This window comes from Bombus vancouverensis, chromosome 1 (assembly GCF_051014615.1).
Source record: "Bombus vancouverensis nearcticus chromosome 1, iyBomVanc1_principal, whole genome shotgun sequence".
NCBI classification, from domain to species: domain Eukaryota; kingdom Metazoa; phylum Arthropoda; class Insecta; order Hymenoptera; family Apidae; genus Bombus; species Bombus vancouverensis.
Window position 1 is genome coordinate 6,468,712 of NC_134911.1, and position 17,147 is coordinate 6,485,858.

Below are 17,147 nucleotides of genomic sequence, written 5' to 3' on the forward strand. Positions count from 1 at the left end.
ACTAACTTCGTTTTCTTAAATATTATCTTTTATTGCAACTACGATTCGTTATGAAGACTACAGAGAAAAAATATGACACGTTAATTTTCTAATCTCTATGTTACTTGTTTATTTTTAAATTAAAAAATAGTATTTTAATATAAAATAGTTAGAAAAAGGAATAATCTGATAGGTTCGAAGATGCAAGCCTTTCAAAAATTAGTGATAAAACTAGGATGTTAGTTTAAATTAATTAATATTAATCTGCATATTGTTATTAATATTTTTGGAATGTTTAAGAATATTTTTAAAGAAAATTTTAGTGTCTAATTGATTGACAACACATCGAATTTTAAAACTGCTCTTTTATAAAAGGTAGGAAATGTGACTTATCATGTTTTTCACTTATAATCTTCATATGTATATCTAAATGGGCATAGTAATTTCACAGTTAGCCTTACTGCAATAATGTTGAAACATTATTATTAACTGTAATAATAATGAAACATGTTGTTGGTTGTTTTTTGATCTATGAATAATCAGAAAAATTATCAAAATTTAGTTAATTATTTTTATTCTATATGTAACATAATAATTTACAATTATTATATGATTTTATAGCACAGTCTATGTATTTAGTCATGAAAACAATCTTTTATCAGTATTCTAATGAAAGAATGTTGAAATTACTCAGGCGTCGTAAAAAATGATATCGCATTTCAAGTATACATGATTTCACAAATCAGCTACATTTATTTGTTTAAGATATAGATATTGAAATAATGAAATCCTTTAAGACTAATCACAGCTTTTATGTATGTTTCAGTTATGTTTTTTCCTCTAATTTTAGTTGAATAATTTCTTTAACTGATGTTGATATATGTATAAACATTTGAAACATCAAATGACATAAAATCTAGATTTGATATATAACGATATTCACATGTATAATGTAGATAGGTTTATGTGTTAGTTTAAAGAAGCGTGTAATGGTGCTGACGTCATTCACTGACGTCATCGTCATATTTAGAAAGATGCACATGTTTCACATGCTCAACCAGATTTGTACTATCAACCTTTTCCAAAATTTTGTCTTGTATTAAATTGTCAATAAACTACTTCAATTTTTTTACTTAGAACACAATAAGTATTGAAAATTTCAAGTAAACATTATAATGTAATATAATAATGTTATATCATATGATTGGTATAATTTACTATTTTTAATTACTAAATTGCATGTAGCATATTTTTTATATACATGCATTTGTTACATACAAATAATTTTATTATTTATATGTATATAACATAATTTGTTACATACAAATTGAGATATATATCATTAAATGCAATTGTCATATTAGATTGCGCATGATATCTTTAATTTCATAAATTTCATTGTATTTAATGCAACATATATTATAATTCAAAAGTTCCGCATGAATATACGTGAGTTTTAAAAAACTTGTCGATTCACAACATATTCATACATATAATTAGTGTTTAAATAAATGTTTATATTATTGTTAAATATAAAATTATTGTAAATATAAAATATTTAAAATAAATATAAATATAGAATATTATTTTAAATATTTTCATTCATGTTATATATACAAACAACAATTACGAAAGAATTTATTGCATTATCTTTATTAATTAATATTATCTTTATATTATATTATATTATTACCTAACATTACCGTTATTTTTATTGTTTAATTTTTATTTAATATTATTGATAAAAATAACTTATGAAACAGATTGGATTTATTATATGTATATGTTTAGACACAATAAGAGACATTTTTAGAAATATATAAAGTTTAGAGCACTGAAAATTAATATAGCAATTTAATTATATCAATTTTTAATGTTAATTTTTAATATAGCTACTTTGACAACATAACCTAAGAAAATGGATGGAAATGCCAATCAGTGTCGAGGTTACAAATTACAACAGAAGGAGGACCAATAAGAGTGTTCGTCCCTTACAAGCTCTCCAAGCGATTATTCATTGTGTCTATCTGTGTTCCTTTATTGTATATGTATCAGTAGTACCAGAATATACTTCAGTATACATATAGTAAATGTATTGTTGAAACTTGTGTTGACATTTCTAGTGACATAACCCTTAAGATTGAATCACATTATTGTTTTTATCGTTGAATCGGATTTTATATTTATACACAACTTTTTCTTAAGCTAGCAAACTCTAAACTCACATCTATTTATTAAATGTTCGATGTGTGTGTAGTGACTGATAAGGTTATAGAGTGAATATACCAATCATTTGTAAGTGTCTTATTTTGTTAAGATGAAAAATTATTTTTCATCGGATAAGTAGTGCACTATTGATGATATGCGCATTGTGCGGGACGTCAGTGATATAGGATATTGCAAATCTTTATTACCCTGTTTGTTTCCTAGAAGAGTGACTCAACTAAGAAAAATACATTTTATCAGAAAATTACTTTAAAATGAAAAGTTTGAAGTGTTGGAAAACTATTAGTTATCCATCTATTTAAAAAAAAGTTTTATTTAAAATATTTGTAATAGTCTGAATTTTGTAGGCTTTCTAATAAAATATAATTTAATATGTATATTATTTAAAAAATAGTTGAAACTTCTATTTTTTCTTGTGACACATTGGACTCGGTAAATAATATAATTTTGTTAAGGAATCATGCCACTCTCATAATAACAAGTGGTTTGCTTTTAGAACAGAATTGATGATTGTTAAGATGTGTTAATCTTTTAGAAAACCAACAATTTATGGTTGATATACATGAACAGGTTGACTCAGTGTATAATATTTTTCTATTTCTGGAATTTATAACAAGTATAGTTTACTATGTTAGTTAACTCAAGTTATATTATTAGATAGAAGCTTCTACTGCAATGTGTTAAGAAGTTTGTACTGATTAAAATATAAAATATTTTAAAAGCTGTACACATACTGAATAAAGTTATAAAAGGTGATTTTAGAAAGTAAACTTTCCATTTTTGTAAAATATATTATGTATAAAAAATAAATATAAAATAGATGAAAAAAATTTACCACAATGATCTTTACTTCGTTTATCTGATTTAACGTATCATTATAAATGGTTATTCATTTCTTTTATTATTTATATTTTTTACAAAATGATTATTTGATGATTATTTTTATGATCAATGATTCCATTACATTACTTACAATTTTATTCTATTAGTACTATTGTTTTCATTTTTTTTTTTTATTATTATGAATTAATTTTATTTTCAGATACACTTATAGACACAAACAATGCCACAAGCAACCACTATTGAAACAATCACTATTACTAGACCTTTCAAGGTAAGTTTCAAATGTTTTAATTTATTTTTAACCTCAATATGTTGTATGAATCTTATCTTATATTCTCAAAATATTTATAATTACAGATATATTATTATAAAACATTAAAAATTATTCTAAATTACGAATTGATCAAAATATCATAAATGGAATTTGATTTAAAAATATCAATCAATATGACTAAATTTCGAATCCCTATGTTATATTATTACTATTGCTAATAATTAGACTGGGGATGTTTATGCATTTTTGGGAAATTTAAGGGTGTAAAAATCCACATAATATTTAAAGTATAGTACTTTATAATATTTAGTGGATGAAAGGAATTTTTATTTGCCTCCAAATTTTTTGATTATGTTCTTAAAAATATAAAAATGTATAAACATCCGCATTTTATTAATAACATACAATATATCAATAAAGATAGAATACATATATCAACATCCACTTAAGAAAGCTGAATTATTTGTACAGTCACGTGATTAGGAAAATTTCTATAAATGGAAGCGTTCGTCTCAAGTTTCGTCTATCCTAAAAAGCACCCTCTATCACGTACGCGCACTGCGCCACGACCTTTAATGGGCGCAGCTTCCCTGGAACCCAATTACTCCCCCAACTTCGGATGGAGATTGTCTCTATTCGATCTTGCTAGCCAAACGATATTTTTCCATTTTTTTTTTTAGTGAATAAACCAATATAGAAACAAAGGAGATAGCTCTACCAACAAAATGTACTTCGCGTGGCGTTCGAAGCGGGAACTTGATTAGAAAAATTATTGTTTCATTCGTATCGAACAAAGGTATATATACGGGAAACGCGAGCTGTGTTTACCCTGGAAGTGTTTGTCATTTTGGGAGAGTTCCATGTCTCTGAATCGTTTCTAAATGCTTTCTCGACGTCTGTTGAGGGTGATGTGCGGAGGAGTGTACGATGTCCCGTAAATGGTATTCGTTGAAGAGACCAAAGAAAGTGTGAAGAGTTCGAGACCCTCTTAATTAGATAGGTGCATTTTGGTTTTGTCCGTTGGGACTAATCTTAACAGTGTACGCTGGATTTACGATGATCATGTATACAGTCGCGGAAGATCACATGGGCGATACTGAGATCGCACAGGTATATTCGGGATGTCTTTTTTATAAGTTTGTAGAGGTGATAATGAGTACTTTGTGTAATGATTGATTGTTTATGTACAGTAGTTTATGAAAGTATTTGAACACTTGTAGAAACTTTTTATAAATATATTATGTATTATACAAAGTATTTTGAAATTTTATCAACTTTGTAAAGGCACTTTAGTATCATAATTATATTGGTCAAGTTTGAAACAAATCTGAAAATGTATACATAGAAGTTGTATTTGTACTTTGAGAAGTTCAACTTACATAGTTCAGAAAGTGCAGTTGATCAGTTTGCCTTCTGAGAGGCTTAAATAATATTGGAGTTAAAATTCTATAGTATTGTGTAGTACAGAATTAGTGATGAAAATATACTTTTCTGAATTAAATGATAAAGGTGCAATTTTGTTTTTATGTTACAGGTGATAGCATTCATATGTGGAATAATAGTAATATTATTAATGATAATGGGTTTAGCCTCTACCGACTGGTTAATGGCATTGGGATGGAGACAAGGTCTATTTGCACATTGCATTGAAGAAGCAGCACCTACTCCTCTCCCATTTAATGTGCCAGATTCGGCAGGATGTTTCCAAGCTAGAGACGTTGGTATGTTCAAACAAAATAATTACATTTGGTAGAATTCTTTAAGCAATTAATTTAGTTTTTCTATCTTTACAGCTTATATAAAAGCAGCTGCTGCCTTATGTGTCGTATGTCTAATAACAGATATTGCAGCAACGATCCTCACTGGTCTTGGTTTGAGGTCACAAGATAATCGTGACAAACATAAATATTATAGATTTGCAGTCTTCTGCATGGGATTTGCATGTAAGATTCATTACTTAAAACAGTAAATATATGTATGGTATTTTTGTAATATAAATATATGTATGTATAGTGTATATATTTTTGTAAAGTATATCTATATTTTTCTTATATTTTAGTGGTATCACTCTTAATAGCTTTAGTAATATACCCAGTGTGTTTTGCTGCAGAACTTAACTTTGGTAAGTTTGTATATCTCTAAAATATATATTTTAAAATTCCTACCAAATGATCAATTCCACCTTTTTAAATATTTTATATGATAAGAATTATATTATACAGGAAACCGATCAATGTGGGAATTTGGTTGGGCATACGGAGTTGGTTGGGGTGCAGCTATATTTTTGTTTGGTGGAGCAGTGTTGTTATTATGCGATAAGGAAAGCGAAGAAATTTATTACAAAGAAAGAAAAATCGTTCGCGATGATGTCGGTGGCGGCGGTTCTATGATTGGTATGGGACATCATGGTGGACGAAGTGGGACGCAATTAGCCTAGTGGCATTGCTCCCTGCCCGACGTTGTTCTCTAGGTGATTAATTTCTTCTTTTTCTGTCCTCACCATTTGATACATTTATGGAGAAAAACGTACACATGTATAAGAGTGAATGGTTTTTATATATAGTCTACTTGTTACACCAACATGTATTGGACATAATTATCACTTTGATATAGGATGTACAAAACATCTTATCGACGAAAACAAGGTTCGTAAATTGACTGAAACTTGATTAATTCGTTCGTGGGTTACCAATTTCCAATTTCTCATAGTAACAATTTTGGGACCATTGCTCCATTCAGTTTATTATAAAATTATGTGTTATGTATATTATATAACTACAAATATTTTTTATGTAGTATGTTTACATCATTCCTTTTACATTTGTTAATTAACTTTTCATACCATTATTACAATGGTAGCATTGATGTTGCGTTTCTTACCTGTGAAACATTACAACAAAGCCACAATTATTATTGCTTATTTTTAAAGTAAAGTGACAAAAGCCATAATCATTATTGCTTACTTTTAGAGTAAAGTGACAAGCAATATTTTTAATATGAATTACTCAATCTGCTAGCATTTATAACTTTTTGTTAAAGTTTATTACTGTGCCTGCATCAACAATATATTATCGTATTTGGCCGACGTTAAAAATGAGATTTGCCGTTCGAAAATAGCAAACAATACCGGAGTACTTAAATAAAGTTTGATACTTCTTCATTTATGAAGATTTAGGCAAAGATTCCAGTAACAAAAAGTTAAAAAACGTACGAGTAATTAATACGATCATAGGCTCAGATACTGCCTGATCTTTAGTCAAAGAATGAGTATCATCAATTATTATTTTTATATAAAAATTGCAGCTTTGATTTAGTTACTATTTATTACGTTTATTTCTTATATACTGTATGTACATATACATTTATATGTATATATATTAGATGCTAGTAATTTATTACTTGCTTGCATTTATTTTTCTTACTATTATTGAAAGTGATATTTGTTTTAATCAAATGATTTATATTATCAAGGCGTTCACTAATATTTTTGGTATATTATTATTATTTATATCTTCATACATTTTGCAATAAAACTTGGCCAAAAATTGTTTTAAGCGATATATTGTGATTACATACACGCACACAAACTATATAAATGAAATAACAAAAATTTCAAGTGGTCTTCTGTGCTGGAGGAAAGTAGCACCTATGAAGAAAATAATTGCATGCTTGGGCACATTATTGATTAGTATCAATTTTGATTAGTTATTGATTTTAAGGTATTTTGAGATGAATGATCAAGTATTATATAATGATCAAGTTTTCCATCGCATAACTATAATTTTACGGATAAATGATCATTAATTCCTATATATTATTTCTAAGATTTTTATACAGATTATTCTAAAGTCTTTCTTTGTTAATAAAAGTGCAAATGTGCAAATCTTTTTCTATTGTACTCTAGAACATGTAAAAGCATGTAATTTTCATATTTCAAGTACAGTTATTTAAATTATAAATATTTTTTATTGCAAAAAGTGTATGAAAAAAAACAGGACAATGTAATTCTGGAACTGATATGATATTTGATTTAATTATAAAAAATATCTTTAGTTATTTATCTTATATATCTCTAATTGAGGCAAAGATGTTTAATTGTAAATTTTTATTCGTGTAGATGGTTTAGTTTCATATTAATAATAATAATAATAAAAATGACTATTTTGTTCTGCCTTAATTTAAATGAGTAAAATCATTAAACTTAAATAAATAAAATCATGTATATCTATCCTTTGTCAATATGTTAATGTAATTAAATGTTCGAGGTGGTCTGTATAAATTGAACAAATTATAACGCTGGTATGAATTGTTATAATACTTTATATATTTCAATATTTTCATTATGTTTTATTTTTATTTAATAAAAGGAAAGATTAGTATGTGTCATCGTATTAAGAGTAATTATATTAAATTATCACACCATTTACCAAGCATGTATGCAATGTGAGAGCTGACATATGTATGCATTATAAGTTTCTAATGATATTTTCAATATTACAGAAATGAAAACCAAAAACAGTAATATTGAAAATTCATTAAATTGGATAAAAACAAATTTCTAGCAGTATTATGTATTTCATAGTAACTCTTAATTGGTAACCATATCTTTTTTCTACTTGATTTTTATGGAATGAACATTTCATAATTTTCATCTACCGTCTGTAAGGAGAAGTTTCAACTTCCCCGTGAGTTAAATATATTTTAAGTTAAAAACAGCACCAAATATTTAAGTGTGCGACAGAATAGAGGCAGCTCGGGCAGGTATTATCTATTATGTTATCTGCATTACATACGTGTACGTATATGTATATATAGGTATTTTATAAATACATGTAATAGAATGATAACAGTTGCAGTTATGGCGACACTCTAATAAGAAAAAGGTTTGAAACAGGAAACCCGTACATGCACTTCGTATGACGCGGCAAATCAATCATGCTTTTTACAATGAAAGACAAATTCGTATTTTAATGTTAAGGAGTTACAGTGCGTTTGATTCTTTAACAAACACTGTCGATTTGCGCCTTTCGATTTTGATATACTTTTAAACGAAGTACCATGTAAGATTTAAGCATATAATTAAATATCGAAATATGTTTGAAGATGGAGAAAAATGAACAAATTACTATATGTTAATTAAGACGTTTATAAGTAACAACAAACAACTTATAGCATAAAAAAGGGGGACATTTCATGTTATCACAAACTGAATATATAATGTAAGTATTCTGTTTGTATGTGCATCTTTTCTGCTGTACTTTATACTTTAGTACCTTAAAATAAAAAACAGGGAATAGAAAGTAAAGTTTCAAGAAACTAATGTTCTAAGATGTTGCAAATTGTAATTTCTGAGAATTTACGTAATCGAATCCACGTTTCGAAGTTGCAATCAAGAGAAATCACCATTTTTAACTTAAAAGAAAATACCGCTATATATAGCGATTTGTTAAATAACTGTCAACAAAGCTCGTATTTCTGTATTAGAAGTGCAATGTAGATAAATTCATTTTCCGCTCTACTATCACGATATATGTATATGTAAGCAAGCAGACGAAGATGATTGTAATTAAATAACTATAGATATAATGTAGAATTAATAGAGCACCATGCCAGAGTAAAAAAAACCTTAGTAGTTTGTTACATACATGCATACATACAGTCTTGAAACAAAAATGAATTCTCTGTCATGTATAATAAATATATACATATATTGAAATTAAGTAGTGAGATGAAAATAATTAAATGAATGCTGCTGTAAATGTGTAATTTCTGTAATGTCTTTATTATGTATTTCTTTTTTTTCGAGATATTACACTTATGTTGACGGAATATTATAGAGAAGTTTTTGTTACCAGAGAATTGTTTCAATGATGATTATTTTCTAATTTGTACATTGTAATAAATATACATCGTATTCTAATACGTGAGAAGGAAACTTTTGAAGAATTATTTACAGGAACAAAACTATGTTGTAGAAGATTCATTGTACGTAAAAAAGTTCATGAAAAAAGGTAACTGACAAAAATAGTGAAACGTAAAATACTTATTTCATATTGTATAGTACACATATCGTACTTATTCATGCATATCGTAGTAAGTCTCATGAAAGTTATTAACGTAGGAATAAAAAAATGTGTAAATTCGTATTCTGCGTTAAGAAATATTCGAAGCGATATGAGTAGAATTATATGTAGGAATAACAAATTATTTATGCGCCATATTATGATGTAAACATATCGTAATATTGTACAAAGAATAAACCATATACTTGAAAACCTATGTTATTCAGAATTTTATTTTACTACTTAAACCTTACATACTCATATGGTAACATAAATCTATTAATCTTCAAATTGTTGTTAATTATGAAGTTGCAAATATTTCATAATAATTGAGAAAGTGAAAGGTAGAAGGAATAAAGAATTTTATACATTCGTTTTTTAAATAATTATAATATCCAGCAATATAGTAATACAAAGTGAAAATCATTGAATCGAATAGCTTTTTCGAACGCTAACGTAACAAAATTTTCGAGTTTCGTACATAACAATAATACAACGTTACGACTTTTTTTAAGTAATAAATATATGCGCGCGCAATGTATGTGTGTATAACGTGTGCGTGTACCGTGTGTGTAAAATAAAGTATTGCTGAATAAATTCCACGTGTATGTATCATTCGTATAAATACAAAATAAGATTACATTTATGTATATATTTATATAAACCTAAACAGAAAAAAAGTAGTGTACAAAATATAAATCTATCCAGGATTCATTTGCGATATAAAAATTAATTTCCTCGGAAAATATGATATGTACACGCAGACTCGTTCGTCCATGCCGGTAGCGAAAAACTTAACAGCATATTTGCGACAAAACTACGATATACTTCTCTCACTGGGTAACTGATATAAACTTTTTTCCATCTTCTAAACCTCTTTTTTTGCCTGGTCGATCGTATCACAAGTAAAGAACGGACAACATGCAATGTCATCGATCTTCAGAGATCTTTTTGTTTTGCGCATCCTTTCTCTCAACCACCATTTTTCTTCCTTCTTTTGAGAAATCTTTATCGCGTTTGGCAGTAAAATATATATCAAAAATGTTCAACGTACTAACGTTTATAAAAGATATAAAATATATCTTACGTACCTTCAAAAAATGCTATTAAATATTACCGAATGATCTATAACATCATTTAGTAAAGAACAATAGCAACATGAGATTCATTTTTTTTTAAAGCATTAGAAAAACCAAACTTCAAATTTTTTCACTTTTATTCTACCAATAAAAAAACTAAATGTGTCCAATAAATTTGGTTGTATATTTTGAATTTTCTTTTTTTTTTTCTTTATTTTATTGATGCAAGAAAAAACTTAAAGAAAATGTTAAATATTGTCAAAGATTTTGCGTATGCTAGGCGCAGTTAATGCATCAAAAAGGTTAAATCACAGGCGCTGCTCTGTGCACTTTATTTCGTCCCCAGCTTACAAAAATTGGGGTTTTCTTTTAAACTTTCATTTACAAGATTTGAAATGAAAACACGAGAAACACTTAAAAATTCTATCGTCTTTCCCTCACGACGCGAAACGTCCTGCGTATAAAGCGTAAGATAACGTTTTATATTCATATATCTTACAAATTCATGTGCACATCACATGATTCCCACCGAATAACACAAAAGCTCGAAATATGGAATTTCAAATCAATGGTATTCAAATCATGTTCATTTTCATCCGCCATATTAAATTTCAAATTAATCCATTAGTAATCTTCGATTTTTTGTTCAATTATTTATAAGAATACCACTGCTTTAAATTGTTTTTATACGTAACTACAGAAATAACAATGTTTATTAAAATACACGTTGAAAGATTAATTCTTTCTTCCAATAACGCGCACACTCGTATATCAGTACATATTTTCAAAACCCAATATTTAATTACGTTTATATAGTTATACACATATACTCAACGCCTTTTGTTCCGTTAAATGTGCTTCTTTTCTTTACTCTTTTAAATAAAAGAAAAATATAAATAAACATATACGAGTGTACACGAAAGAAACACAACAGCCTAAGAGAAAGGAATATAAGATCTTGACCGTATTGAAGGACTAAAGAGTGTATAATAAAATACGAGATTTCTACTTCCTCTTTCTGTGTTGTTTAGAGAGCTACACGAAAAAACTAGATCTTTGCACTGCAAACGATAAGAACGTTCGAGAAATGTTGAACATCATTTTCAAACATAGTTCCAAGAGATATTCATATCGAACACTCGTTGCGACTAAACTTAAAAACTACGCTAATTAACGAATCCTTACCGAGTATCCTTATTAATTAAGTGGATATCAGTTTGACAATAGTTTCTTATTTTTTTTTCCTTTTTTGGTCCTATACGCCGATACTACAGAGCTCGCCATCGGCTATTGAAAGCATTTTTTAAACATTTCTATCCATACTGGCGTAATGATAGGCCTAGTGTAACTGAGTATCATAACTTCATTTCCCACAATACGATATGGGCATCGTTGCTGTTAGGATCTTTGAAAGTGTAACCCGATTTAGAGCCTTTGTCGGTGACCGATTGCGCGTTTAACTGTCTCCAATTGATGTAACCTCGACCACCCATTAATGTTAGAACGGTTTTTTTAGGCTGTTCAATTTGTTGCAACGTTTTATTGATCTTTTTACCGTTCGTTTTCAAATTATTGGGCGGTGATATCGTTTCCGGTACAGACTGTGCTATACTACTGTTGGGAGTAGTCGTTTCATAAGGACCATTTCGACTAGCTGTACTACTATTTCGAGATAATTTGCCAGTTTTCAATGAAAGATTCTCTTCAGAGCCAGAAGACGTATAGAGAGAACTTGCATGAGAATCGACTGACCAATTCGACAAGTCGAGCGATCTGGGTCTGGTAATTTTCATTTTCAGTCTACGATCTAAGGTACTAACTTTATTTGGTATGGCTGCCAGTTCTGGATCGCTTCTTCTTAGTGGCTCGTAAATTAAATCAATACCAGAGCTATTCTCGTTTTCATAATCTTTCACATACATTAATTCTCCGTATAAGCCGTAGACGTCGCAATTCTCTCCAGAACTCTGCGATCCGGACATCGAGCTTGACAGAAAGCCCCCACCAGATCCGAGCCCTCTGGGAAGTGTCTTCGAACCTCTGTACTCGTATTCTTTGCTACGTTTTCGTCTTAACATTACTGGGCTGCTCGCCAATTGTTGTTTCAATTTCAATATACTGTTTGACATAGAGGAATCCAAACTTGCTCGATCTCTATTCCTACTACTATCAGATTCCTTTGACCGTAACTGTACAGTTTCCTCGTCGGCGATTTCATCGGTTGTACAGCTTATCGTGTTCTTTGGATTCTGAATGGCAAGTAAGAAGGTGATAGGACCGAAGTGCGCGTGATATGAAATATTTACACGGCCACTAATGATAGGTACTCCTTCCAACCGTGGCAGGGGAATCGTAAGACTGATGCCTACGTTTGTACCGACCCAGAGTAAGCCCTTGCACGCTAAAAGTGCTGTCACAGTGACTGCGGTTTGATTGTTGTTTAAGTTATCGCCACAAGAATTTGAGGCATTGTTTGACCTCGTTACTCTCAACACGTTGGATGCTATATTGATGTCTTGCAGGTGTTTGAAAGTTTCTGTATGATACAGGCAAACGGTGCTGGAATTCTTAAGAGCAACCCAGAGACCTACTCCGGAATGAGCCATAAGTTTCACACTGCCAACGTGTTCGTGTTGCGCGCTGAAACTTTTCGTAATGTCACCACTGACTGCGTTAAGTACCCAAACTTTTTTGCCGCAAGCAGCATAGACAGACGCGTTAATTGGCATCAAGCAAGAGACCGGTTCGCTGCCTAGAGATATTACAAACGGATCTCTCAGATTCCAAGTGCCGTCCACTTGCCTTTTGAACAGGAGAAGTAAACCAATTCCTAGGGCGACGAAAACGTTGTCACAATGATACTTGATTTGTATCACTGGACCTGAGACGGAATAGTTTCCAAGTTCTTCTTGCTTTTCAGGTTCCGAGGCGATGTAGATCAAAATTTTCCGAGAGTCCGTACCCATCCACACGAGATCGCTCGCTAATGAGAGTGGATCGGAAGAAACACCCTTTACGAACTCTATGGCGGCGACTCTAGTCTCTACCAAATCAAAAGCTGTAATTTGCTTCAAGGAACTTGCCGAGGCTGTTGTGGATTGACCAAATACTGTTACGTGACTGGATATACCGTCGCCTGTACATATCCACAAGTAACTTTGACTTCTTCCACGACGTCTCGTGGGACGTGGATTCTGCGTGGTATAATAGCAGCCGCAACGTACCTGAAAAACATCGTTTTATTATGTATAAATATTGCTGATAAAATTTAAAAAAGATAATTAAAAAGATAATTAGAAATATAATCATTATTATGTTTGTAAATAATTAAAAAAGAATATTTTATGGTAGTAAAAATCTTACCTCTGTCTGATGTTGCGAATGATATACTTGTTGGGAACTAACGAAAAGTGGCATTTTCGTAGATGGTCGCTGTTCTTGTTCAGGTACTTCCCAAGATGGCGAATTATTTGGATCCAAGGCTAGCTGTGCTAGTCTAAGCTCCGTTATCCAGTCTTTCTTCACCAAAGGATTTTCGGTTTGAAACGTGTACATCTGTCCTTGCTTCGTTACTAATTGCAGGCAACAACTATCTGCCCAAACCATGTCTTCATCTTTTTGTTGTATTGAAAGTTGTATGGATTGCAGAATTTGTTTAGTTTTCTCAAGCGTCATACCCTTTGAATTCAAAATGTTTTTATTTGTATATGTATAAAATCAAAATAAACATAGTTTGTTTCATGTAATTTGGCTTACCTCGTATTTACCCTTTAGTTGTGCGACTAAATCGCTTATCCTAGACATAACTTCATAGTCATGCATTAGATCGTTCATCTCTACGCAGAGACTATCGGCACCCACTTGTCCGCAATCGCCGCTCTTGTCAGATTTTAGGCTTCCGCATTTATTTAGACCAGCAGTCAGTAAACGACTTAACGTTGGTGAAGTGCTTGTATCCTGAATCTGTAGTATAACATAATATTGTTAACATTACTATTATTGACGATATTAATTTTCGTCATGAAAAATATACTATAAACCGTTAGTAATCGTTATTAGTTGTGTACCGTTCCTATACCTCAATATCCGACACAGGATATGTCCATTTCAAAGTTAATCTTTCACTCCCGCTAAAATCTTCTGCGGATCTTGGAGTTACCGAAACGCACACTACAAGATCATTCAATAATAATAACCTTCTTCTTTTAGACTTTGTTATCATGCCGTTTTGATTAAATTCCTAAAACAATTTACCATGATATAAATGATACAAATTATATTAGAATATCTGAAATGGCGTTAAGGATATACTACACTTACCAACTGCGTAACATTATCTTCTCTTATAAGATACCTAGATGACGACGAAAGAGGTCGATGGGACAATTTCCCAGATACGTGTCGAAGCATTTCTTTAAACGCTTGGAACTGTTCCGCTTCACGTTTCCTTTCATTCAACATTTCCGCCAAACTCTCTAATTGGGTCAACGCCAATTGCAACGACATTCTATCGTGATGACCTTGTGGCGTGTGTTTCAGTAAATCCTAACAAAACGTTTGCATTATTTCAATGTAGCCGTTAAAAACAAAAATAAAAGATACTTACTTGTAAGAATAGTATAAATTGTGGAAACCTCTGCACAGGTTTTACCATTAATCCAAAGAAGGACAATCTATCGTGTGCACTTATTTGTTTCACCTAAAATACAATCATAACCATTATATAAAAATTCAATTACTATAGAATATAATCATTAGCAAATATTGTTATGGATTTATACCTTGAAAAAATCGGCTAGCGCAGTCTTTCTTTTTGATTCTTGCTTAGCCAAATCCATAGCTACTGAAAAATTATTTATAAACCCACTATAAATGTCAAGAACGATAGCTTTGCTGAAACTTGCTACAAACACGTCTCCTAACTTTTCGTCCTTGTCCCATGAACGTACGCATTCGGCTAATGCAATTCTAAATAACGTATGGCATTGCAGAATTTCAGGCAATCTGTGGAACAATGTTGCTATTTTTGCCTGGCTCAATATAGGCGGCGAGGATTCTTCTAATGGTTTCTTGTAATCCTGAAGTGGAAAATATATTTTTACATAAAGTTCTTCGAAGGAATCATATGTACATAGAATGGTTCGAACTAATATTTACGTACGTTCACTAGCCTCTGTAATGTGGACACATAACTGTTTTCAGAATGTACTATAGCTGCTACTATATGTCGACGTTTTAGCTGTTGAGGAGTTAAATTCGGAGGTGTCGGAGGAAGGGCGGGTGGAGTTTGCCTACGTTGCTGCATGCACTGAAATTGCACCATTGCACTGTTTTCCTCTTCAACCTGAAACATATATATTTCAGTAAATCTGTGTAAACCTGTACTATCGGTATTTAGGAGAAATTCTAACTTTTTCTTAAAAGTTTTATTTTATATTGTTCGCAATAATTTTTATAATAAATTTGTTAATAGACTCTTGTAATAAAATAACTATATAAATAGAATACAAAAATAATTATTTCTTTTATCAAAGTATAAAACAATTCTCTATAGAGAAAGATGAATCAAAATTATAAAAATAAAAAATACTATTCGTTTTCATTATTAAGGTACGAAATAATTCCTTATTTAAGATATTAATCTTCTAGATAATTACTTCACAAAGTTGCGGCATTTGAGGTGTTTTGATGGGACTGGTAAGGGATACCGTGTCGGAGGAATCCACATCATATTGTTGTGTCGATCCTCTCCGGATACTGAACCATCTAGATAGTCTTCCATGGTTTCCGGGCGAATCCAATGGGTCAGCATTGTTCACTCGCATATTTTGTGGCCTCCACTTGTCACACAGCGTCCTTGCCTTGTGCAACGTATTCCTCAATTGGCAATTGCTTCTATGGAGAATTAACAATTGTTCCGATTAATTATAAACGCCCTCAGGAGGATGCCAGTGTGGGAAGAAATAGCAGACCAATGATTGATTCGCTGAACCAACAACAATTGTATTGATGAACTGATTCAAATCATTAGGTTTCTTCCTCTCTTTAATGACAATTTGAAAAAAGATATTAAATGAAAAAGTTTAAATTTCATAAAAATATTTAAATTATGTATTATGGAAAATCGGTATCTCTTTTTTTAGATATTAGGAAACTTTTATTTATTGGATATCAATAAATGACATCAAATCTAGTTATTTGTAGCTATTATTTATTATTAAAAATTATCCGATGAAATTGGTGCTTACTTAATACTGATATTACTCTTCTCACTTTCGTCGTCCGAGGAAAGGTCATGATCCGATGCTGAGCACCAAGAGTCCTCGCTTCTAGCCGACTGTGTCGACGTATTGGACCTAGTTGCCTCTAAGGAGGGATGATGTTGTCTGTGCGTTTGGCCGACAGTTTCCATTTTAGTCGGTCCTACGTCATCCCATGATCTACACCTTGAGCGTGGTTCATCTATAATGAAATGACACATGTTAGTCTCAAATTATTATAACTTAAGCGCCATAATGAAAATTATTAATAATTAAATTATCATTAATAAGAACATCCAGATTCATCCCTTTTATTACGACCTTATTCATATAATTAATCAACAAAAGGCAATAATTACATTGAATACCGTCTCTCTTTTTTGTTTGTTTTTACCAAAAATTTAATTATTATCATCATAGAATT

General features: G+C 30.6%; 2 protein-coding genes across 16 annotated transcripts in view; one reads left to right on the forward strand and one right to left on the reverse strand.

Annotated features, from left to right (window-relative positions):
* Positions 1–36: 36 nt before the first annotated feature.
* Positions 37–9,601, forward strand: LOC117160747 (transmembrane protein 47). Of its 5 annotated transcripts, XM_076627529.1 has the most exons (7): positions 1,810–2,274; positions 3,248–3,319; positions 4,003–4,432; positions 4,857–5,043; positions 5,116–5,265; positions 5,382–5,444; positions 5,545–9,601. In XM_076627529.1, exons 3-7 carry the CDS (start codon positions 4,379–4,381, stop codon positions 5,757–5,759), a joined length of 669 nt encoding a protein of 222 aa, XP_076483644.1. In that variant the 5' UTR covers positions 1,810–2,274; positions 3,248–3,319; positions 4,003–4,378; the 3' UTR covers positions 5,760–9,601. The 5 variants fall into 5 exon arrangements, with proteins under 5 accessions (XP_076483804.1, XP_076483644.1, XP_033197607.1 ...); XM_076627689.1 differs by lacking the exons at positions 1,810–2,274; positions 4,003–4,432 and adding an exon at positions 37–354; XM_033341716.2 differs by lacking the exon at positions 4,003–4,432 and having other exon boundaries at positions 1,812–2,274.
* A 1,165-nt stretch (positions 9,602–10,766) lies between these two features.
* Positions 10,767–17,147, reverse strand: part of LOC117160744 (rho guanine nucleotide exchange factor 10) — a 46,981-nt gene continuing 40,600 nt past the window's right edge. For all 11 annotated transcript variants that reach the window (XM_033341703.2, XM_033341701.2, XM_076624960.1 and 8 more), the window contains 10 exons: positions 16,712–16,925; positions 16,121–16,358; positions 15,625–15,807; positions 15,245–15,541; positions 15,070–15,162; positions 14,784–15,008; positions 14,542–14,703; positions 14,220–14,426; positions 13,827–14,141; positions 10,767–13,687 (listed from right to left, as the gene is read on the reverse strand). In XM_033341703.2, the coding sequence (XP_033197594.1) occupies positions 11,819–13,687; positions 13,827–14,141; positions 14,220–14,426; positions 14,542–14,703; positions 14,784–15,008; positions 15,070–15,162; positions 15,245–15,541; positions 15,625–15,807; positions 16,121–16,358; positions 16,712–16,925 (3,803 nt within the window). In that variant the 3' untranslated portion in view covers positions 10,767–11,818. The remainder of the gene's footprint in view (positions 13,688–13,826; positions 14,142–14,219; positions 14,427–14,541; positions 14,704–14,783; positions 15,009–15,069; positions 15,163–15,244; positions 15,542–15,624; positions 15,808–16,120; positions 16,359–16,711; positions 16,926–17,147) is intronic.

What these genes read in the sequence shown, in the direction of transcription:
- LOC117160747 (XM_076627529.1), top strand. Translation starts at nt 4,379, where the DNA reads ATGATCATGTATACAGTCGCGGAAGATCACATGGGCGATACTGAGATC. An exon ending in CTTCTGCATGGGATTTGCAT is followed by an intron (nt 5,266 to 5,381) that starts GTAAGATTCATT and finishes CTTATATTTTAG; the next exon opens with TGGTATCACTCTTAATAGCT. An exon ending in TGCTGCAGAACTTAACTTTG is followed by an intron (nt 5,445 to 5,544) that starts GTAAGTTTGTAT and finishes TATATTATACAG; the next exon opens with GAAACCGATCAATGTGGGAA.